This window comes from Equus przewalskii, chromosome 2, assembly GCF_037783145.1.
Source record: "Equus przewalskii isolate Varuska chromosome 2, EquPr2, whole genome shotgun sequence".
NCBI classification, from domain to species: Eukaryota; Metazoa; Chordata; class Mammalia; order Perissodactyla; family Equidae; genus Equus; species Equus przewalskii.
In genome coordinates this window covers 35,973,469-35,996,614 of record NC_091832.1, presented here as the reverse complement: position 1 = coordinate 35,996,614, position 23,146 = coordinate 35,973,469, and the positions used below count along the sequence as shown (strand labels likewise).

The window sequence follows — 23,146 nt, the reverse complement described above, 5'->3', positions numbered from 1 at the left end:
TCCGGCTGTCAGTCTGTCCTCTCCTCCGCGTGTCCCGCCCTCCTGGTTCCTCTCCCCTCTGAGCCTGCCTGCAGGGGTCCAAGAGGACGGACGCCAAAGGAGCAGCTGCCCAGCCCCCTGAAGCTGGCAAAGACGCACGGGGCCACGGATGGACCCCAGGAGGGCCGGGCCCTGCACGTTAATCTAGGGCGGGCTAGAGGCGAGCCCCAGCCAGACTCTAGGGTCTTTGCAGACTGAGTGAGACCCCCCCAGAGGTTTAGGCTGGTCCCTCAGGCGGTCATGTGATGGCCGTCTCAAGCCTGGCAGCCGGGCTGGGGAGGGTCCTCGCAGTGGGACCCTCTGAGCGGGGCATTCCCGGCTGCCCCTGCCACCTTGTCTGAGCGGGCTCAGATGGTGGTCAGCGTGGGCTCCGGAGCTGGGCTGGCTGCCCTTGGCCCCTGGCTCTACTACTGATTGCCTCAGTTTCCCCACCTGTAAATGGGGATAATTACAGAACCTACCCCAGGACGAAGCAGCTTGATGTACGCAAAACAGAGTTAAGTGTCAGCAGCTGTTTTGCAGTCATTACGGGACTGGGTCGTGATCACAAGGACACCCCCATAGGTAGTGGAGCCAGAATCTCGGGGGGCTTCTGACTCCGGGGCCCCGGCCTGGCAGCGCTGTCCTCTGCCCTATCCGCAGGCCCGTGGTCCGTTGTGTCTGGTAGATGTGTGCGCCTGCGTCCTCCCACAGGACTGCAGGTTTCCTGTGAGCAGGGATGGTGTCTTGTCCCTCTTGTGCTTTCCTCTGGAGCAAGTGCAGACAGTGAACCCACGTCTCCGTCTTGCTCTCCGTCTCCCTGCCCTCATCACCCCTCCCTCCTGCACCAGCTCTTCCCTTCTGCTTGGGCTCCGAGCCTCCCAGTCTCCCAGCTACCCCAGCCCCCTCGCCGTGGCCTTCACATGGCCGCTGGGCTCTGAGGTGGGGCTGATGACCAGAGGCCCAGGGCGGGCCGTCGGCTCCCTCTGAACACCTGGGGAGAAAAGGGAGCTTCGTGGTATGGGTGGTGAGACGAGACCAGCGGCCAGCACAAGTCCAGCCCGGCTCAGGACAGACACCCTGATGTGGGGTTGGCCTCTGTGCACGTGCTCCGCTGTGGGGCAAAGACACCTGCCACGGAGCCCAGGAGCCCAGGAGAGGAGGGAGTGTGGCCAGGTGGCAGACCAGGCCTCCTGGAGTGGGTGCAGTGAGATTGGGGTGGGTGGAAAGGAGTGACGTGGATGCATGGGCCTGGGGACAGCCTGCATGTGTGTGTGCACAAGAACATGTGTGTGCACATGTGCATATGCATGTGAGAGAGACACTGCGCTGATCCTGGGCGCCTGCTTGTACAGGGCGAGGCTGGAGCAGCTGCTGGCACAAGACTCAAGCCAGGTGCTTGGTAGCCCCAGGTGGTCGACAGCCCAGCGTCCTTCCTCAGGTGCGGCTGGCTCGCATAATTGAAGAAAACAAAGCGAAATTAAATAGTACTAATGAGGAGAATATCAATGGCCCATGCTTTGAGATGCTTTTTATATCCCACTTCCCCCAGAATAGCCAGATACATGATGGATCTTAGTTTAGTTTTTTTTGGTGAGGAAGATTGGCCCTGAGCTAACATCTGTGCCAGTCTTCCTCTGTTTTATGTGGGATGCCACCACCCCATGGCTTGATGAGCTGTGTTAGGTCCATGCCCAGGATCCGAACCTGTGAACCCCGGGTCACCAAAGCGGAGTGCGTGAACTCAACCACTATGCTGGCCCCAGTTTAGTTTAGTTTTTAAAGGCAAATGCCGGTGTGGCTGCAGTGGGCCAGCCTTCCCTGCGGTGGTACTTTCTGTACCTTGGTCTGGGTTGTGGTTGGGGTGGCCAGGGGGTCAACCCCAACATGTGTGACCACCTTGTTATGTGCCTAGTGACAAATAGGCTTTAATGCAGGCATTTTAACGTCTGGGGTGCCAAGAGTGGCTTACAGATTCTTTTGAGATGGTGGCAAAAACAATTGACCACCTTTCTAGAAAAATGTACCAAAGACACCAAATTTTACACAATAAATTCCAAAATGGGTTGTTAAAGGTTTGGGACGGGCTATCAGTCTTGGAGCTGGCAGGGATGTCCACTCTCCTTCCCTTCTAGCTTCACATGGTGGCCCTGAGCTAGGGGACCCCAGCACCCGATGAAGTCTCCTGTTCGTCAGAAATGGCCTCACCCCCACTTTACAGATGAGTAAACCGAGACCCAGAGACATTAACCGACTTGCTGGTAAGAAGTGGAGGTGGGCGTCTCATCTTAAGCCTCCCCCAGAAATGCATCAGGAAGGACAGACCTGCTTCTGGCCCCAGACCCCTTGGCCCTGACCAGGTCAGATCCCCAGCGTGAGGCGTTGCACGGGGCCTCCCATGAAGGTGTCTGTCCACGGCTCAGAGGTCAGGTGTGGGCTTTGGAGGCCCGTGAGGGTGACCAGCCACCCCAGTTTGCCCAGATGAAGAGCTGGACTTTCAGTGCTACGACTGGGGCCTCCCTAGGCCGACCGGGGCGCCTCCGTCACCCTAAGTTGGGATCCTGGCTCTCTGCCATTCCCTAAACGTCCTTCAGCCCTGTGTGTTTCCTCAGCTGTGAACTGTTGATAAGAATAAGGTAGATAAGAAAGGGAAGGGAGTTGCTGTGCTAATTGCCTTTAAGACACGGCCCCTCTGCCTGCTCAGTGCAGCAGCTCGGAGCCTGACCTCTGACTCTCAGTCTCCCGCCCGGCCGGGGTGACCCCACACCCCTGATTTCTCGGAGCTTTGGTGACCTGCCTCCTAGATGAGGATGGAATGGTGGTGCCTCCCTCCCGGGTTGCTGGGGCGTTAAGCAGAGGCAGCGTTGTTGGCAAGGTGCTGGCCAGTGCTCTGTGGGTCGTCTGTGCCTCCCGGGGCCATCGTGGTGACGGCGCAGGGAGTGGGGGACCAGAGCGCCTTCAGGCCCACACTCTGCTGGGGCGCTCTGCATGACAGTGCTCAGGGGAGAGCGCTGAGCATGGGGTCCACAGCTCAGGCCCACCCCCCAGCTCCGCCCCTGCCCAGCAGGGTCACCTGGGCCCGTTCCTCTGTTTCGCAGAGGTCTCTGAGAGTGACATGCTGCCCGTGGGGAAGGAGGTGCCCAGCAAGCAGCAGCTCTGCCAGCCTTGTGCCTCCTTGGCGGCCCCCAGCCCCCCAAGCCCCAGCGCTGTTTCCCGGCTCTGTGGCAGCATCTCAGCTCTAATGGCTTTGAGTGCTGAGCCGCTCACCCTGGGAATTTATAGAAACCAAGCACAGAAGTGTCACCTGGAGGTACATAAATATTGTAGGACTGGAGGCTGGGCTGTGTCAGCACTTTTTGGGGCTGTTTCACTCACCTAAAACCGTCTGTGCAGACGCCTGCAGCCAGGAGAGGGCGGAGGGGACGGGGCACCGTAGGCAGGTGCAGCTCCCGCCAGCTCCTAATGGCCTCCGGCTGCTCCCGCGGTGTGCCACTCTGTCCGTTGACCCTGCCGTCAGACAGGCTGTCCTCTTTCCACTGACAGATGAGCAAGGAGACCCCGGTTCCCTGGCCAGAGACCAGCCGGGAGCTGGGGGTCAGACCAGGCTCTCCCCTCTGACTGCCAGCATTTTTCTTTTTTTCATAACTTTGCTATTTCCCCCAACTTTTTATTTAAAAAAATTTCAAACTACAGGAAAGCTGAAAGAATAGGACAATGGACACATATATCCTTCACCTGGTTAACGAATGGTTACCATTTGCCATAATTCTCCCCCCATATTATATGTCCACACAGGTAAACCATTTGAGAGTCAGTTGTAGACATCATCTCCCTAACCCTAAAGACGATTCAGCATGGCTCTTCTACGAGACTTCAGTAGTGTTACCGTCCCCGGGGCTTAACATCAATACCCTGTCCATAATTGTGTTTTCCCAGTTGTCCCCAAATGTCTGTCATAGCTTCTCCTCCCAGCCCCCTCCAGGATCCTGCTGGGATCCCATGTTGCATTTGGTTGTCAAGTCTCTTGAGTGTCCTTTTAATCTAGAATAATCCCTATGTTTTGTTTTTTTTTCTGGTCTCCGTGATAACGACTTTTTTTGAGAAGTCCCAGCCAGTGTCTTATAAAAGGTGCCACAATCTGGAATTGCCTGATGTTCCCTCCTGATGAGATTCCAGTGTTTGGCCAGGTTCCTTGGAGGGAGCCCAGGCACCTCCCACCGCGTGGTGCGAGGAGGCAGCGGGAAATGCAGGCTGGCCAGTCCTGTCCTGATCGTCTCATCCTAAAGGCACCGCTTTCCCTTGGCAATTACCAGGCGGACTGCAGGTGAATATCCTGTTCCTCGGCAAACTTTCCTTGTTAAAGAGGAGTTTCTCTTCCACTTGATCCCCCTTCCTTTACGACCGCTACAGACGCACAGATTCTTTTCCAAGTCCAGTGTGCTATAATCCAGGACCCTCACTATTGTTTTTCATGCTCATTTGCCTCAAATTTGGCCTAGGAGCCCCTTGTGCTGGCTCCTGGTCCTTTGGCCGCTTCCCCATCATTCCTCGAGCACTTCTCTGCTTTCCTGCATCGGGAGAAGTTCTAGGCTCACCTGTACTTCCCCGCCCGAATCAGCCGCTTCTTCAGGGTGTCCGGCTGGTTCCCTTTGGTGGGGAGTGGTGTTCAGAGATCAAGACCTCGTGTGCTCCCTGCTGCCGGGGAGTCATTGCTTCCAGACCTCTCTGTGGACAGAGCCAGGAGAAAGGATCTACGTTCACGCTCATGGCTCTCATCCCGATCTGAGATCGTAGGGCTCTCCCTGACTTCTCTCCACACTTGACTCTTTCCTCGCCGTGAAACCCCGCTTCCCAGTGATAACATCAGGCTCCTTCAGTCACACCACGCAGTTTCAGAATCGCTGTACCGCTTCCACCCCCACCATCCTGCCTCCTGAGGAAAGTTCTGGATGTCTTGGCAGATCTTTTCGTCCTTAAGTGCTGAGTTCCCGGCCTCCTTGAATGGACTCCTTTCTATGTGGATGTGACCATGTTCCAGTAAAACGTGGTTCACCAAAGCGGGTGGCAGGCCATTGTTGCCCGAGGGCGGTTGTTAGCAGCCCGCTGGTCCAGAACATCATCCTAACGGAACAGTTCCTGGTGCATGATAAGCCGCCAGTAAACAGCCATGCCTGGACCACAGGGGCCGAGAGGGCAGGAAGCACCGGGCCACCCCGACGAGCAGAGGGGCACGACTGGGCTGGCAGCGGGTGGGCAGGGGGCCTTCCTGAGGGACAAGGGGGAGTGAGGCCCATTAGAGGGTAAGGCGGCCCCCACTTTGGGCCCCCAAGACCAGCCAGGGGTTAGAGGAGGGGTCCAGAGGTGAGCTATGGGAAGCCGTGGCCTGGAGTTGGGGTGCCAGGTGGGCAGCCTTTCACCCGACCCTGGTTGGGAGGAAAGAAGAGCTTGATGGCCTGACAGGGTCCCTTCCAGTTAATTCTGAGCTCCTCCCTGGGCAAGTGAACACTCCACATTTGGGAAACAAAATGATCTGCGGGCTTGTCAGCAGCGAGCCCAGTGGGCAGCAAGTGCTGGGCTTCACTGCTGCCTGCCCCCACCCAGGGGTGCTGTGCTCAGCTCCCTCGGCCCCCCACCTCCCTGTACCTGTGTGCCAGCATGCCACCCACTCCTGCCCGGTGTGCCCAGGAGGCCAGTCGGGACTCCCAGGACCCGGCTCCCACCATCAAGCTCTTGGTGTGGGGAGGGGTCCTAAGGAGCCCGGAGGTAACTGAGGCCTGAGGGCTTGGGGCTGGGGCTGGAGCTGCTGCTGTGTATCTGTTCCTGCCTCTTCCCCACCCGCCCTGCCCCTGGGCTTGGCAGGTTTGCACAGGCCTTGTGCAAAGCCCTCCAGGCCTAGAGACAGACTTGTTATGCCTCTGGAGAAATGAGCCTGGATTTCTGCCGCTGACTTCTTGTTTAATTAGATTCTGACGGTGGCACGCAGGGCTGACTGGCTGCAAATTCAGGGGCAGCTTTCCATGGTTCCAGGCTCTCAGTTCCAGCGTGGCTGGCTTTTTCGGAGTCAGGAAAAGCTTCCGACCTTCCCGCGGGCGTGGGACAGCAGTCTCGCTGCACCCGTGTGAGCATGCACTTGCCTTCCTGTGAGTGCATGTGTGCATTTGTGCATTCGTGTGCACGTACAGGCATGCTGTTTTTGGGAAAAGTCTGCAGACAAAGCAGGTTGGGTGCCCACTTGCATCCCGCCGCCCCAGCCCTTCATCCATCTGCTCCTGACGGCGGGCACTGCGGGAAGTGGGATACGGCCTCAGTGTCTCATCCGTGACTGGGGTGGGTGGTTCCAGGGCTGGCCTTTCCCAGCGAGGCCCCCAGGAGGTGTCCTGTTTGAACCAGGACTTCTGCCTGAGTCAGGCCTTCAGGAAAGATGTCTCCGGTGCAGGCTGGTTCAGGAAGATAACACCACCCCCCCACCCCCACCCCATGGGTTTCCTTGAAGGAGTGCTCCTCTTGAGAAAAGGGAACTGAAAGCTGGTGCTGCCAGGCTGTGGGCAGCAGATTTGGGGGCGAGAGGCCAGAGAGAGGAAATTCCGCCCCTCCCCCTGCACTGCATGGCCTCGGCCTGGCTTTGTGGCGGCCATGACGGGGCTGGCCCCCCGAATCCCAGAGGCTCGCTGGCTGAGCCTCTAGCACCTGGGCCTTCACTGGGGCCGGGGGAGGGGTGCTGAGGAAAGAGGAACAGTGACCCCCACCCCCCAGGAGGCCCTAGTCTGAACCCCCAGTCCGAGGGAAGAAATAGCTCCCTGCCCTCTGAGTGTCCAGCCCAATATGAGACCCCCTCCTTGCCCCTGGGGGCCCCCAGTTTGATGGGGACCACATGCTCCTGCCCTTGGCAAACTTCTGTCTGAGAGGCAGCTGCAGCTTCTGCTCTGGGGTCCCCCCAGTCAGGGGCGAGCTGCGAGCTGGGACCCGCCTGAGAGCAGGCTGGCGTGAGGGGAGAAGGGACTTCGCTCTGCCTCTCGCTGCCCCTCCTCTGGGATCCCTAACCTTCCTATTCCCCCAGCCTGTTGGGTCACCCCACCCTGAGCCACAGAGCTCAGGCACTGGGGACTGGCTCAGAAAAAGTGATTTCCTTGGCCGTCCCACAGTCTTGCCCGTCTGGGCCCCGCATCCTGATGGGGATGAGCACCGGGTTCGTTGGCCTGGCTCCCCATGGAGACCCCCGCAGCGTCTTTATCTCGGGGGGAAGCTCCTGGTGATTTGAGCCGGGATGGAGTTGGGACTGAAGTCCAGGTTGCAAGAACTTTGCGGCAAAAGAAAGAGAGTCGTTTTACTGTTGCTTCTCACTTGCTAAGCTCAAGCGAGACTCAGAATTCCAGCCTCCTGCCACACAGCTGTGGAACTGCACTTTCCAGGGTAAATCTGATCATGTCCCTTACCAGCTCCGCCCCCTCTGCACCTGAACACAATCTATGCTCTTCACCGTGGACTTTCAGTCCACCTGGCGTGATCCGGCCCCTGCCCACGTCTCCCACCTCTGTCTCAGCATCGTGCTCCCCTGCACTGACCCGGTTTCTGGTTCTCAAACACAGCAAGTTCATTCCTGCCCCAGGGCCTTTGCACTTGCCGTGCCTTTTGCCTGGAATGCTTTCCCCCTCCCCACCCCATCATCCAGGACTGATTTTTTATTTCTCTGACTAAATGCTCCCTCCCAGAGGCACCTTCCCTGAGCCCCCAATCTTAGTGGCTCCCAGCCCTTTTTTCATGCAGTGGTCATCACTATGTGGAGTCACCTTTATCTGTTTATTTGTTTTAATTGTCTCTCACTGGGAACGGGTGCTCCACGAGAGCAGGCCCCTTGGTTATCTCATTCATCACTATACTCCCAGCACCTAGACCCATGCCCCACATAGTAGGAGCTCAAGAATCTGTTGAATAAGTGAGACCATGTTAGGAACCGGCCTGTGCCCAGCTCTCCCTCAGCCAGGTTCCTATAACCCTCATGACAAATGGGGAAACTGAGGCCCAGGCCCCTGAAGCTATTGAGGAAATGAGATTTAAAAGCAGGTTTAATTCCAAATACATGTTCTGTCCAACAGCTTCCTGCATCTCGGGCTTCCACCCAAGACATGCTTTTATAGAAAAACAGAAAACTGCAAAGGAGGAAAACCACCAGGTCCTGCCCCTGGAATAATCCTGTTGTGGGTTTCTCCTCCCTGCCCCTCCCCCTCCCACAATTTGGGATGTGGCCTTTTTTTTTTCCAATTTTTTTTTTATTGCGTTCATAATAGTTTACATCAGTGTGAGATTTCAGTTGTACATTATTTCTTGTCTGTCACCACGCAGGTGCTCCCCTTCACCCCCTGTGCCCACCCTCCCACCCCGCTTCCCCTGGTAACCACTGAGCTGTTTTCTTTGTCCATGCGCTTGTTTATACTCCACATATGAGCGAAACCATCTGATGTTTGTCTTTCTCAGACTGGCTTATTTTGCTAAGCATAATTCCCTCCAGGTCCTTCCAAGCTGTTGCAAATGGGATGAATTTGTCTTTTTTTCTGAGTGAGTAGTATTCCATTGTATACATATAGCACATCTTCTTTATCCAATCATCTGTCAGTGGGCACTCAGATAGTTTCCCTGTCTTGGCTATTGTGAATAATGCTGCAATGAGCATAGGGGTGCGTATGTTACTTTGGATTGTTGATTTCAAGTTGTTTGGGTAGATACCCAGTAGTGGGATAGCTGGGTCATATGGTATTTCTATTTTTAGTTTTTTGAGGAATCTCCATACTGTTTTCCATAGTGGCTGCACCAGTTTGCATTCCCACCAGCAGGGTATGAGGGTTCCCTTCTCTCCGCAGCCTCTCCAACATTTGTTATTTTTAGTCTTAGTGATTATAGCCATTTTAACAGGCGTAAGGTGGTATCTTAGTGTAGTTTTGATTTGCATTTCCCTGATGATTAGTGATGTTGAACATCTTTGCATGTGCCTGTTGGCCATCTGTATATCTTCTTTGGAAAAATGTCTGTTCATCTCCTCTGCCCATTTTTTGATTGCGTTGTTTGCTTTCTTATGGTTCAGTTGTGTGAGTTCCTTATATATTGTGGAGATTAACCGCTTGTCAGATCTATGATTTGCAAATATTTTCTCCCAATTGGTGGGCTGTCTCTTTGTTTTGATTCTAGTTTCTTTTGTGGATGTGGCCTTTTTTTCCTTGCAGCCTATAACATTCACGTTTTTCCACATTCATCACACATTCTCTGCAAACGTGATTTTGAGTGGATGAGGGACGGTACCCTGTGGATACAGCAGAGCTATCCGACTGTCCCCAGTGGTTGGGCGTTTAGGTTGTTTCTAGTCTGCTGTGCTGGAGCTTCTGTACTGAGTAATGACTGGATGTCGTAGATGGAATTCATCCATTCATCCTTTGACCGAATTTTCCTGTGTGCTGGGCCCTGTGCCGAGCAGGGGGGTGTCAAAGGGCCTACGGCTCAGTGTCTGTCCTTGGAGTTCATAGTCCAGTGTGGGAGCGGCTGAGTAGAGCCACTGTGGTGTAGGTGTCGCCAGACGAGAGGGTGGAATATGGCACGCAGAGCAAAGTGGCTGGGGTCTCGGCGGCTGGGGCAGGCCTCATGGAAGAGGGACATCGCCCTGAATGGGGGTCTTCAGATGTGGTAAAGCTGTTCCCAGGAGGGCAGTGGGCGATGCACGTTGCAGACAGGTCATCGTGAGGGCGGAGGTGTGGTAGTGTGCTGCATCCTGAGCATCGTAGTCCATCCTGAGCATTGTGGTCCATCCCAAGCATCGTGCTGCATCCCGAGCATCGTGCTGCATCCCGAGCATCATGGTCCATCCCGAGCATCGTGGTCCATCCTGAGCATCGTGGTCCATTCTGAGCATTACTCAGGCCCAGCTCCGGTTGGCCTGGAGCACAGGGAGCCTTGAGGGAAGGCAGGGGTTGGGGCAGACCTGGGGCCTGGAATGCCGAGTTGGAGAGCTGGAACTTTCTTCTGCAGTGGATGGGAACCCTGACCATGTCTCTCCTCTCTTTAAAAAGGAGTGTTTTTTTAAAAAAAGATCAAAATTATACATACGCCGGTAAAAAAATAAAAAATCAAATCGCATGGAATGATTTATCTAGAAAGGCCCTTACCATGCCCCGGCCCCAGCCCTGCTTCCTGGGGGAGAACCCTTCCACCCGTTCTGTTTTCATCCTCCTGGCCCTTTCTTTCCTCGTGACTCTGACTTGTCTGCTCTGCTGTTTCTTTTTTTGTTTTTTAAAGATTGGCACCTGAGCTAACAACTGTTGCCAATCTTCTTCTTTTTTTTTTTTTTTTGCTTTTTCTCCCCAAATCCCCCCAGTACATAGTTGTATATTCTAGTTGTGGGTCCTGCTGTTTTTTGACTTAATCAATGTTGGGCATCGGGTGTTACCTCCCGCTGTGAAAGATGAGGATTTGGTTCACACGACCAGCCTCCCGTCCCTGACAATTCTGTTAGCCGCATTTGTAACTTTGGATAATATCCTCGCGCTCCCACTTCCTCTTCCACTGACTTTCGGCTCTGGTTCCCTCGTGTCACAGTGGCACACTCGAGCCTGGTCCTGTCACCTCCCGGGAGCAGAGTGTGTGGGCACCTTCCCCTGCTCCTTGTTCAGGGGTGTTGTGCAGATGGCTTGAGATGGGCCACGTTAGAAGTGTTTGCACTGTGGGAATCGGCAGACCCGGCAAACCGGGACCACTCCCAGCTGTTAAACATTTGCCAGCATGCTGTTGCTGGGCTCTCCGGTTTCCTGACTCTGGTCAGGCAGGGGCCGGGTTAGCTTGGCCCCCAGAGGCTCGGCTGGCAGGCCCTGGCCTGGCACCAACACCCATCCCTCTGTGCTGCAGCAAAGCTTCGAGGCACACCAGGACGAGGCCGTGAGCGTGACACACATGGTGAAGGCGGGCAGCGGCGTCTGGATGGCCTTCTCCGCCGGCTCCTCCATCCGCCTCTTCCACACCGAGACGCTGGAGCATCTGCAGGAGATCAACATCGCCACCAGGACCACCTTCCTCCTGCCAGGTGAGGCTGCTACTGGGGCGTCACGTCCCGCCGTCCCGGTCTGTGGAGGGAGGAGCTGACGTTCCGGGAGCACCTTCCACGGCCAGGCAGAGGTGCGTCCTGGCCAGCCCAGCTTGTTAGTCCTCGTGGCAGCCTGCGGTCAGCCTTGAAAACTGGGCCTCCAGGAGGGGGGCAGCGGGGTCAGGATTGGAACCCAGGCCGGTCATTCTGAAGCCCCTCGTGCTGTTGTCACGTGCTCCCTCTCACCGCATCCCCGCAGGCTGGGCTCGCAGGAAGTGAGGCTCCGAGCTCAGCCGGTTCTCCCATCAGGCATCTACGGGAACCCAGGCCCGTCCACACCTGCCACTCCTCAGGCTGACCAAAAACCGGATTCTGCCTCAAATCACCTTCAGAATAAGGTGAAGGGAAAGAGAGAAGGCTGATCAAGATCTCTTTCCTTAGAGGTTTTTTAAAGAAAGTTTGCCGGCCGGGGTTTGGAGGTACAGGGAGGTCGAAGGGCCAAGACAGCATCCCCTTGGGGCCCTTGCTTCCGCCTGCATAGCTGTTTGGGACGTGCGGTGCGGAGGAGTGACGGAGAAGGATCGAGATCAGAGCTCACATGCACACTGCCCTGGCCCGAGGCCCCCGTGGACCTGGCTGCAGTCAACTCCCTTAGCATCTGCTGCCCGAGACACTGCCCAGGCCCCCGCAGGCTGTGGGGCAGGGAGCTGGGTGGACGCCTGCTCAGGGCCTGTTCCCGCCCCCGCTGGCTGCAGAGTGGCCCACAGGGCCAGCAGGTGTCGGCTCGCCTTTCCTGCCCGCTGGGCCCAGCTTCCACCAGACAGACAACCTGACTGGTGGCTGATCTGGGAGGACGCAGAGGCTCCATCCTGTTCAAGCCCCGGGGGCTGGGTGGGTTCCACAGCTAGGAGAGCTGAAGGGCCCCAGGGCCCGGGGCACAGAGCGGGCGCGGTAGGCTGGGCCTGGAGCTAACTGTCACAGGAACTCAGCAGATGGGCTGTGGCGAAGTCTGGAAGCGGCCGAGTGCTGAGCTGAGGCCTGATCCCCCTGTCTCCTGGGGCTGGGCCAAGTGCAGGCACGTCAGCCAGCACGTCAGGGGCTGGGGTAGGGGCCTCTGTCTTACCCCAGAGACCTGCTCCATAACTCCAGGTAGGGCGCCCAGAAATCGCTCCTGCTCCTGCTTCCTCCTGGCCAGTCACCACTGTCCTTGAGTCTGGACTGGTGGCCAGAGGGGGTGGTGGTCACTGTCAACAAGATCATCCACAATAGCAATAGTGTATAATAGATGCCTTCCTGCCACGAGCCCTACGGGGAGCTGGGTCCCATGTGCTTTACGTACAGGGTCTCATTGTCCCCATTGTCCAGATGCAGAAACTGAGGTTTGTTTGGGAGGGTAATGTGGCTTGTAGCGGCCCAGAGGCGGGACCGGGAGTCACATGAGGTCAGACTGACTTCGGAGTCTCTGTGTGTAACGGGGGAGGAGGAGGTGGCTGGAGTCCTGGCTGGGCCGCTGGGGGGTCTCGGGCAGGTGTTTTGACCTGGAGCCCCTGGTCTCTCTATGGGATGGGAGACAGTTCCTGACTTGGGGTTAATGCCATCAGGCATGGCAGGACAGCTTGCCCGGGCCTGGGGCGTGGCAGGTGCCCCAGGAGAATACACGGCTCCCTGACACAGTCCCTAGGGGTGTTACAGGGGCCTGTGGGACCTGGCTATGCGTCTTTTCTCTCTTTCTCTTTCTTTTTTCTCTCTCTCTGTTTCATTGCGTTTCATAGTATTTGGCCATTAGTCAAGGTAAATACATTTTAACTACAATAAAAATTTCTTCATATCACAAAAATATTTCCATATTTATGCTGTTAGCTGAGTTATTTCAAGTTAGTGGAACAGCATAAAAACACCGATAATCTTATGGGCCTTTTTCATCTTCTTGGCCTCACCCCTGGGGGCAGAGGAGGTGAGAGGGAGCGGCAGCTGATCCCGCAGTCGGAGGCAGGATTTGTAGACAGGCCCGGCTGCAGGGGAAACATCAGCCCCCAGCGGCGGGATGGACTTCGCTGTGTGTGTTTAAAATGCGTCTGCACGTCCGTCGACTGACTTGTTCTTTCTAGTTACCCTTTACAGAAGGAAGGGCATTCGTTATCATTACCATTATTTCAGAGCCAGGTAAACTGAGGCCCAGGAGGTTCAATGACTGGCTTGAGGTCACACCGCTGAGGAGCCCAGAGTCAGGACTGAATCGCAGCTCTCACAGACTTACTGGGCAGCTTCCCCATTCCCGGGCCTCAGTTTCCCCATCTATGTAACGGGGAGCTGAGATTTGAGTCTGAGCTCGGCCTTCCAGCTCTGTGACCGGGATCAAGTGGGGACCCTCTCAGATCCCTGGTCCCTGCCTCAGGGAGGCGTGGCCTTACCTGAGATGGTGCAAGGACAGCGCCCCACCGTCCCTGGCTCAAGTGAGTCCAGTCCACGACGGTGCGGTCACCTTCATCTTCATCATCATCGCCTTGGCCACCCTGCCCCTCGTCGCACTAGCCCGTTGGCCGTGCATCTCCTTCGGGCCTCCTTGCTCAGCCGTCTCCCTCCAGTCAGTGCCCCTCCCACCGTATCAGCTGCATCTGAGCAGACAGAGGCCGCCCTGGGCCTGGACCCTGGCCACGTCTGGGGCGGAGGCTGAGGTTCTCAGGTGCCAGGCTTCCCAGAGGTCCCCAAGGAGTTACTGCCCTGGGCCTCCTCCCCCAGCCCTGAGGGTTCTCAGTCAGCATCGTGGGGGAGGCCAGGGCCCTGCCAGGCCAGGACCCCAAACCCGGGAGGAGGTGGCCCGGGCCAGCCCACGCTGCGCCTGGCAGAGGAGCAGCAGAGCAAGTTCTTAAATTCTTTATCAGAGATATTTTTTAAAGGTTTTTTAGTATTTTTACTTCCCTCAAGCCATCAAATGAAATAATTGCATAATTAGTGATAAATTTGTTCTTCCGCTAAGTGTGGATTTTTTTAAGGGCATGTTAAAAATTTATCACGCATCCTTCCCCTCGACCCGCCCCGACCCCTTTCTTCCACTCGCATACCCGACTCGTATTAATGCGTTTTTGAACCCAAATTCCCTCCTCCTCTAACTAGACAGGTCATTAATAAAATGTTCTCCGGGAGCCCGAGCTTTTTAAAGTTGTATATCTCCAGATAGATGGCTGGGGTGAGTCGAACACGGCTGCATTAGGCCCCTGTGATAAAATATTTATCCACCATTAGAATTTTTTTCTGGCTTTCGGACTGTTTGTGAAGTGCCTGCTCTTTTCCTCGAGGCGGAAGGGGAGGTGGAAGGGCCCCGGAATGAGGTCTGCAGATGAAGTCATTTCTCCGACTCCGGCGTCCCTCGCTTTCTCGCCGCCTGCCTTCCACTTGCCGTGTTTGCCTGGGACGTGGGGGCCGAGATTCTGCGGGGGCATCGGGAAACGGGCTCCTGCTGGTCTCGAGGCCCCAGGGGCCCTGGAAAAGGAGGCAAGGCACAGGAGATGAGAAATTTGCCACGTTCCCTTTCGCGGCTTTATTATTTTTGTGGGTTTATGGCTCTGATGGAGCTGATCTTAAGATATTAGAGTCCAGCAATAATCACAAACATTATCCTAATAGCCTCCATTTATTGGCTGTATACTATGGGCTAAGGGCTGTGCTCAACTGTGTGTATATTACATACACTCATATATTTATAGTTACTGTGTGTGTAGTATATACACAGTCATGCGCTGCATAACGGCGATGTGGTCGATGGCGCACTGCATAGACGCTGGTGGTCTCATAAGGTTAGTGCCATACAGCCTAGGTGTGTAGCGGGTTGTACCATCTAGGTATGTGTGTGTGCAAGCGCACTGTGTGATGTTCGCACAACGACAAAAATCGCCTGATGACGCATTTCTCAGGACCCATCCCTGTCGTTACGTGACGCGCGACCGCGTGCACATATATAATTCTAACGATCATAAAATCGAGCAAGGTAGGTTAATAATACCCATTGACTGATGAGAGGAAGAAAATGACCTGTCATTCACACAGCTAGTAAGTGACATCAACCCCTTCTTTTTCACTTGTCTTTCGTCATTCACTGGCTCATTCAGTCTGAAGCGTCTGCCCCGGGACCAGCTTCTCAGCCAGGAGCCGGGGACATCAGCTCTGGGCACACAGGAGCTGCTGCCCTCCTGGAGCTCGCATCTGGGGAGGCAAACAGGAAACAAGCAGAGAGAAAAGTGGAGGCCTGACAGACCTTGAGCAGGTGGTGACAAGAGGGGGCGCACAGACTGCGCCTCTTGCTGTCTGGTTTCACAAGGGCTGGGAGCACCACTGCCAGATCAGAGGCGTCCTTGGAGCCTGGAGCCTGCACTTTCTGAACTGACGCAGGCGTGGGGCAGAACCCAGCTCCGCGGACACCCAGAGCCTGCTGTGATATTGTCCCCATTGTCAAATGATGAACCAGCATTTTTTCAGTGTGCTTTGCATTTCCACTGAATCAACACCGTGAATATGACTTTGATTTGCATCACGTCGCCGGGCTCGTGTATCCCCCGCCTGCTGACAGCTCCACTTGGATGTCTCATGTGCACCTCAGACCGCACAGCCGTTAAAGAGCTCAGGCTTCCTCCCCGAGCCTGCTCCCCGCCATCGCAGGTGACGGCACCACCGTGCACCCAGCAGCTCGAGGCGAAAACCTCGGAGTTGTCCTCGCTGCTTCTCCTTCTCTCCTCCCACTCTAGTCTGTCAACAGGTCTGTTCTTCTGCTTCAAAACAGGTCTCAAATGTGGTGGCCTCTCCTCATCTCCCTGCTGCCACTGTGTCTCGGCTGCCACCATCTCGGCCTCTCTGGTCTCCTTGCCCGTCCCCCCATCCTCCATCACTGCAGCTAAAATGCCCCTCTAAAATCAGGTCACATCGCTGCCCTGCTTAGACCTTCCAGTAGCTTCTGATCACACTTGGAATGAACAGTCGCAGTCCTGACCTTGGCCCATCCTCTCTTCTGATCTCCCCCCGTTCATCTTGAGTTTACCTCTGTCCCTAAGCTGTACTGGCTTTACTGACCCGCCAAACTCATTCTTGTCACAGGGCCTTTGCACGTGCTGTCTCCCGGTCCTTAGCTCAGGTCTTAGTGTCGCTGCCTCCTCCTTGTCATCCAGATCTCGCATCCTCACATCTGCCTCCCCATCCTTCTGGAAAGCAGAGTGAGGCACAAACCCAGGAAGCCTCCTGCCCTCTCTCTGCCCCGTTGCCCCATTTGAATCTTCTGCCCCGTATTTAGGTTCCTCATTTCTGTTTTCATTTCCTTTCCCCTCTCCAGGGCTATGCTGTCCAATACGGTAGCCACGATTAAAACTAAAATGAAATGAAATAAAACGTTCAGTCCCTGAGTCCCACCAGCCACGTTTCAAGTGCTCAGGAGGCACAGGTGGCTGACGGCTACCGAATCGGACAGCGTGGTAGAGAACATTTCCATCATCGCAGAAAGTTCTAGAGTGTTTGCTCCTCGAGAGCAGAACTTTGTGTGTGTGGTTCCCACTGTGCCTCCAGCACTGAGTGCCGAGTCCTGCACACAGTAGGTGCCGAGTCCTGCACACAGTAGGCACCAGGGATGTTCCGAGTGCCGAGTGAACGGTAACGGTGTAGCTGGCTGCGTTAGACAGCAACCCCCCTTCCGGTGACCGCGGAGCCCTACCGTTCTCCTCTGAGGCTGTTGGCTCCGCACAGGAAGCCCATACGCCTGGTTTGTGCAATGGTGGGGAGGCGACAGAAGCGGTGGGGCGTCATCGGCGGCAGGCCTGAGCGCTGCCCCTCCCCCTGCGCTCACCAGCGGTGGGGGGGGATCTCTTTGGACCTCAGTCTGCTCATCTGGGAAATGGGCGTGACATCCGTGTCTTGCTACCTCTCAGCTGTTGCAGGGCCTACGTGGGAGCAGAGCAAGTCCGCGGGTGCTTTAGACACGCTGGAGCAGAGGTTCTCACAGCACGGTCCCTGGGCCAGCCACATCCGTGTCACCTGGGGACATGCTGCAAGTGCAATTTGGGGCCTCCGCTCTGGGGGTCGGCCCCTCGGTCTAAGCCCTCCTGGGGGTGCTGCTCACGCCCAGGTTGAGAACTGCTGCCCCGAGCGTCGTTTCTCGTGTCACGCGGCACTGCTATTGCCGTGATACGTGGCATGAGTTTGAATTTCCTTCGAGGGGAGAACAAGCCCCTCTCAGAGGGGCCGAAAGATTCAGGCAAGAAGCGAGAGAGCCCTTTGGAAAGGCCGAGGCCGCTCCCAGCCTCTCCCTCACACCCGTTCCCGGTGACCGGAACTGTTATCAGCAGAACAATGATGGCAGACAGCACGTGTCTGTGCGCGCCACGTGCCAGGCGCTGGCCCAGTGATTCACGTGCATCGACTCAGTTAATCCTCGGGACGAGGCTGTGAAATACCATCATTTTTCCATGATGATATCGCCCCCTTTTGCAAGTGAGGAAACCACGGCACAGAGAGGTTTAGGGGCTGGCCCCAAGTCACACAGCTAGGACGTGGTAGAGCTGGGGTTTGAACCCAGTGCCTGGCCCCAGAGCCCTGCTTTCAGCCGCTGTGCTGTGCAGTCCACACTGCTTCTCCCTGCAGAGCAGGGGGAGCCCACCCTCCCTGCCATCGCTGTGCTCGCTAAAATGAAGAGACAGCGCCCAGGGGATAGGCACACAAGGGCTGATCTGGGCTGACATCACAAACATGCTAGTTCCTGGCACTGGGTCGTCCCTGCGCCGTGAGGCCTGGGGCCTGTAGGGTGTGCTGTGTGCTCACTGAAGCAAGGGCCCACATGGCAAAATGTCAAGCCAGGGCAGGAAACCCTGGGGTGGCAACAGACTGCCATGCCCCCTGCATCCGCCTCACCCCGGCCCCCTCCCCATGCATGCCATCTGCACCAATATTTGCCTCACCCTCAAACCTGCACCACCCCGGGCCTCCCTGGCTTCACTCCCCAGCTGGTTGGTCATGTCCCTGGCACGGGCTGCCCTTGGCCTACGCTTTGTGCCATATAACTTGGCCACTGAGTGTTGAGAGTTCACATGGCCAGCACTGGGAGCTATGGTGTCACCTCTTTGCAGCCTCACTTTACACAGGAGGCAACTGAGGCTGGGTTGGGAGAGCGCTCAGCTGGGGCATCCAGGGCCCAGGCCCCAGCCAGGTCAGCCTCCCAGCCCCACGTCTTAGCCACAACCCCATCCAGCTTCTTGCTCATCTCACGGGCGGAGCCCGGACTGTGCTGTTTCCTCACCTTGAGTGGTACCCAGAACCCACTGCATCCCTAAGGAGGGTGCACTGCTCACGCTTGGCCTCTCTCTCCGCAGGCCAGAAGCAACTGTGTGTCACCAGCCTCCTGATCTGCCAAGGTCTGCTCTGGGTGGGCACCGACCAGGGTGTCATCGTCCTGCTGCCTGTGCCTCGGCTGGAAGGCATCCCGAAGATCACAGGTGAGCCTCGGGGAGCCGGTCTTGGCAGGGCCAGGGAAGTTGGCTGCAAGTGGCCAGGAGAGGGTGAATCTTGTGCCCAGATGTTTACACTCTCTTCTTATGTGGGCGTGGGGGTCTGCTCTCCAACATCCTGTCATCGCAGGTGGCACTGTGGCACAGTGGAATTAAATCATCCCAGCCCCACAGGCTCCCACCTTCTTTCTGAGTCGCAGTTTCCTGATCTGGCAAATGGGGACAGTAGTGCATATTGGCCAGATGGTTTGAGGATTGGCTGGGACACCTGACCAATGATAGTGGCTCTGCTGGGCCCCTTTCTGCTCCCTCCCATAGCAGCTTCAAAACGTCCAGGCTCCAGAGACGGAAATAACTGAGGGCTCCTGGGGATAGAGCCCATGCCCACAGGGGTCTGCATGGATTGGAGGCTGTGCCCTGCCCTGCTGCACTGGGCCCAGGAGAACAAGGGCCGGGTTCGGGAAGACCCCGGAACCTGGCCCTCCCCTCCCGACTCTGCCTCTGCCCCAGGGTGGTGATGAAGCAGCCTCCTGCAGCTGCTGCCTGCGGGAGAGCATGGTGGGGGCTGGGGGGGGGGGGCGGGAACGGGAGGGAGAAGCCCTGAGGGCAGAGCAGCCCCGGCTGGATCTTGAGTTCTCTGCTCAAGGAGATTCTCTTCCTAAATCCGAGATTTCCTGGTTTCATCACATAGGTCATCGTCTTCATGCCAGTCTCAGTCCTGGGGACGCAGGGATGCGTCGGGCAGAGACCCTGCCCCTAAAAGCCGACAGACAGTCTGGTGGGGCAGCTGTAGTCCAGGGTGGCAGGTGCTGTGAGGGCGGGTGTCCCGGGGACCGTAAGGCACAGAGACAGGAGTGATCAGCTCCCATGGGTGAATTCAAGAAGGACGCGCTGTGGAGGAGCTTGAGCTCGGCTTCAGAGGCTGGGCTGCCGAATCAGGTGGGTGGGAAAGGCTCTCTGGGTGGAGGCGACGGCTGGGGCAGCGGCTCGGGGGCATGAGGATGCTCAGACTGGGAGCTGCGGGTGCTTCCCCACTGAGCTTCCCCCACCTGGTTTATAAGGCCCCTCCCGCTTTCCAGCCTCACTTGTCGGGAGAAAGTAGCCCTGGAGGCCAGCAGAGCCCTCCCCACACCCAAGGCGTCTGGAGGTTCTAGCAGACTTACCAAAAAAAAAAAAAGCCAGAAAGTTCTCCAACAGAGATGTGTGAGTGCCTCCCTTAATGCTCTGGGCCTTCGGGCCCTTCTCCCTGCCCCATTCTTGCAGGGAAAGGCATGGTCTCCCTCAATGGTCACTGTGGGCCTGTGGCCTTCCTGGCTGTGGCTACCAGCATCTTAGCCCCTGACATCCTGCGGAGTGACCAGGAGGAGGCTGAGGGCCCGCGGCCTGAGGAGGACAAGCCAGATGGGCAGGCTCCTGAGCCGGTGCCCGTGCCCTCGAGCCCTGTGGCCCGCGAGTTGACCCGCAAGAAGGGCATCCTTCTGCAGTACCGCCTGCGCTCCACGGCCCACCTCCCCGGCCCGCTGCTCTCGGTGCGGGAGCCGGCGCCCGCTGACAGCTCAGCCCTGGAGCACAGCGAAGAGGACGGATCCATCTACGAGATGGCCGATGACCCCGACGTCTGGGTCCGCAGCCGGCCCTGCGCCCGCGACGCCCACCGCAAGGAGATCTGCTCGGTGGCCATCATCTCTGGCGGGCAGGGCTACCGCAACTTTGGCAGCGCCCCGGGTGGCAGTGGGAGGCCGGCCCCGTGTGGGGAGACGGACAGCACCCTCCTCATCTGGCAGGTGCCCTTGACGCTATAGCCCCCCGCCCGGGGCGCACAGCTGCAGGCCTGGCCACAGCCGGGCCGGCTCTCTGCTTGCTGTGGGCCCTTCCGGCCGTCTGGGGTCCCCTGAGGAGGGCCTGGTGGAATGGCCTTCCAGGGACCTGCATGGGGATGTACAGACGAGCCCGGAAGTCTGGTAACTACCTTGGCAGAACAGAGGAAAACCTCTTCCCTTTTTAAAAAAAATTATTTTTCAGAGTGTTTTGGGGGAGGGCTTTTGGGCTTGGGGAGAGGGAAGACACCTCTGGAGGAAATGGCCTTCTTTTTAAAAGCAAAAACACACAAAACCTCACAACAGCCTGGCAAGCCCAGCGCCTCTCGTCCAGGCCCGAGCAGGGCTCAGAGGTGGCCACGCGCCCCTCCCGGCAGGGCGTGTGTGTGAGTGTGTGAGAGCGTGTGGGCTGGTGTGTGAATATATATAAATACGTATATATGGTGTACATTATATGTGTATAAATAAAGTCTGTACATATTGGAGCTCTGGGAGATGCTGGAATAAAAGGCAAGAATAATGTCAGTACTTAGATCGGGGTTCTTTTTCTTGAGATGTGATAAGGAAGAGACAGAGAGCAGCTGTGACTAGAGAGGGATTGTTCTGGAACCAGAAGTGACATGGCCCTCAGCAAGAAGGATGGCAGCCAGGCACCAGGAAGGTGCTGCCACAAGAACAGGTCCTAGAACTCTGCTGTCCAGTGTGGTCACCATTGGCACATGCGGGGATTTAAATTTTTTGTGTGTGTGCTGAGGAAGATTGTCCCCAAGCTAACGTCCATGCCAGTCTTCCTCTATTTTGTATGTGGGATGCTGCCACAGCATGGCTCGATGAGCAGTGTGTAGGTCTGCGCCCAGGATCTGAACCGGTGAACCCCAGCCCCTGAAGCAAAGTGCGTGAACCTAACCACTATGCCACCAGGCCAGCCAGCGCTATTTAAGTTTTTAATTAATTAAAAGGAAATAAAATGACAAATCCAGTTCTCAGTCCCATTAGGCACATTTCTAGTGTGGCTTGAAGAGCCCAGGGGGTGAGAGCCGACCATACCGGACAACGTGGATATGACTGTTTCCGTCATCCGAGAAAGTTCTGCTCGAGAAGGGGCTCTTGGGAGCCTCCTTCCTGAAGGTTTTTTGAAGAAGAGGCTGGGCCCTGCTCTGGAAGGGTATGGAGGCAGGAGGCCTTGGCGTCAGTGCCAGCCTGGGAGGGAAGGAAGCTGAAGGGCTTCCCCATGTGGAGGGTGGGGGTCTGGGGCAGTTGCTGTGGGCAACAGAGCGAGGTGGGGAGGGGGCTGAGGTCCTGGGTCTGAGGGAGGCAGGGGTGAGTTCCAGATGGTGGGAGCAGAGCCCAGGCTGTGGGGCGGGATTGGCGGCTGGCGCTGCCTGGGCCCTGGCTTCCCTCTTCCGGCTCAGTCTCCATCCTTAGATTCCCAGAGCTGCCTGCAGGGAAATAACCAAAACCAAAACCCACCGCCCCAAAGGGAAGTGTTTTCTCCATCTTCTCATCCATCCGCCTCCCTGTCATCCATCTGCGCGTCTGTCCACCCAGCCGTCTGTCCTCCCTTCCACACTTAGCGGCAGCAGCACCAGGTTGCAGGCAGAAGGAAAGCGGAGCTCGGCAGAGATGGGAGGCAAACGTCAGCTGGACCGGCCGCATGGTTCCGGCTCCGTGAGCTGCTGCATGATGCTCCGGGACCCTAGCGGGAAGAGCCACCCTGGAGAACATTTCAGCCCCTCCTAACCGCCTGGTGGGATCCCGCCCGCTGGAGGGCTCGCTGACTCGCTCACTCCTTTCCCAAACCCCTCGAGCTCCTTTCTTCTCTGGGCACCCTGTTAGTTGCTGGGCCATGGAGGTGAGCGAGGCGGCCATCCCTGCCCCCAGGAAGTACATGGCTAGAGGGGAGGGTAGACAGTGCCAGCGGGCCAGGGCTTGGGGAGGTGAAGGTGCTCCAGAGAAAGGCGGAAGGGCCTCGCGGAGGGAACGGCCTGTGCAAAGGCGGGGTGTGCAGAGGCGGCTTATTCCCCAAGGGCAGGGGGTCCAGCTGAGTCCCCAGGAGAAGGAGGAGGAGGAGGGGGCAGCGGCAGGAACCACGGCCCTGGACACGGATAACTGCATTCCGTTCCGGATGAACCCATCTTCTCTGGGCCTCAGTTTCCCATTTTGTATCAAAGGGAGACTCCCCACTGTCCCGCCCCCCTCGCGTGGAGAGGAGGGTCCTTTCCAAGCACAAGAGGGATGCAGTGCTCAGGTTGATTCCTGCGCCCCGGCGGGGCGGGGGTCCCGGGGTGGGGTGTGTTATCCCGTCAGTGAAGACTTTTCCTGGGGCGGTGAGTGGCGAGGAGAGGCCGCTGAGGACCACGAGCAGCCTGGAGTCCAGGATCCCGCAGAGCTGCGTTTAAGTCCAACTCCGCCGAAGCCCTGCCGTGGGTCTTCCAGGGCGTCCCTTCACCTCCAGGCCTCGGTTTTCTCATCTCCGAACTGGGCACGATGACGCCTTGCAGAATTGCTGAGGACGAGAGGCAACAAGTCCACGGAAAGCACCTGGAAGGGTCCTCCGACGGCAGCTCTGTGATTTCTCCTTACGTGGTCGGAGCCTGCCTTGTTCCAAACGACGGAGGCAGACGGTTCCTGTTGTGAAGTGCCCCCTTTGGTGCAGGAGTTGGCTGCTGAGAGCACTGTGCGTCTGCTAGATCCCAGACCTGCAGATCGCTCAGCCGAGGGGGACCGTAGATCTAATGGGGCCCGTGAAATCCGACACTGAGAAAATGACTGAC

General features: G+C 57.0%; 1 protein-coding gene across 43 annotated transcripts in view; it reads left to right on the top strand.

Annotated features, from left to right (window-relative positions):
• The window catches only part of ARHGEF10L (Rho guanine nucleotide exchange factor 10 like), a 153,585-nt gene extending 132,688 nt beyond the window's left edge, over nt 1-20,897 (top strand). For all 43 annotated transcript variants that reach the window (XM_070601211.1, XM_070601176.1, XM_070601255.1 and 40 more), the window contains 3 exons: nt 10,903-11,077; nt 18,421-18,543; nt 19,819-20,897. In XM_070601211.1, the coding sequence (XP_070457312.1) occupies nt 10,903-11,077; nt 18,421-18,543; nt 19,819-20,357 (837 nt within the window). In that variant the 3' untranslated portion in view covers nt 20,358-20,897. The remainder of the gene's footprint in view (nt 1-10,902; nt 11,078-18,420; nt 18,544-19,818) is intronic.
• The last annotated feature ends 2,249 nt before the right edge of the window (nt 20,898-23,146 follow it).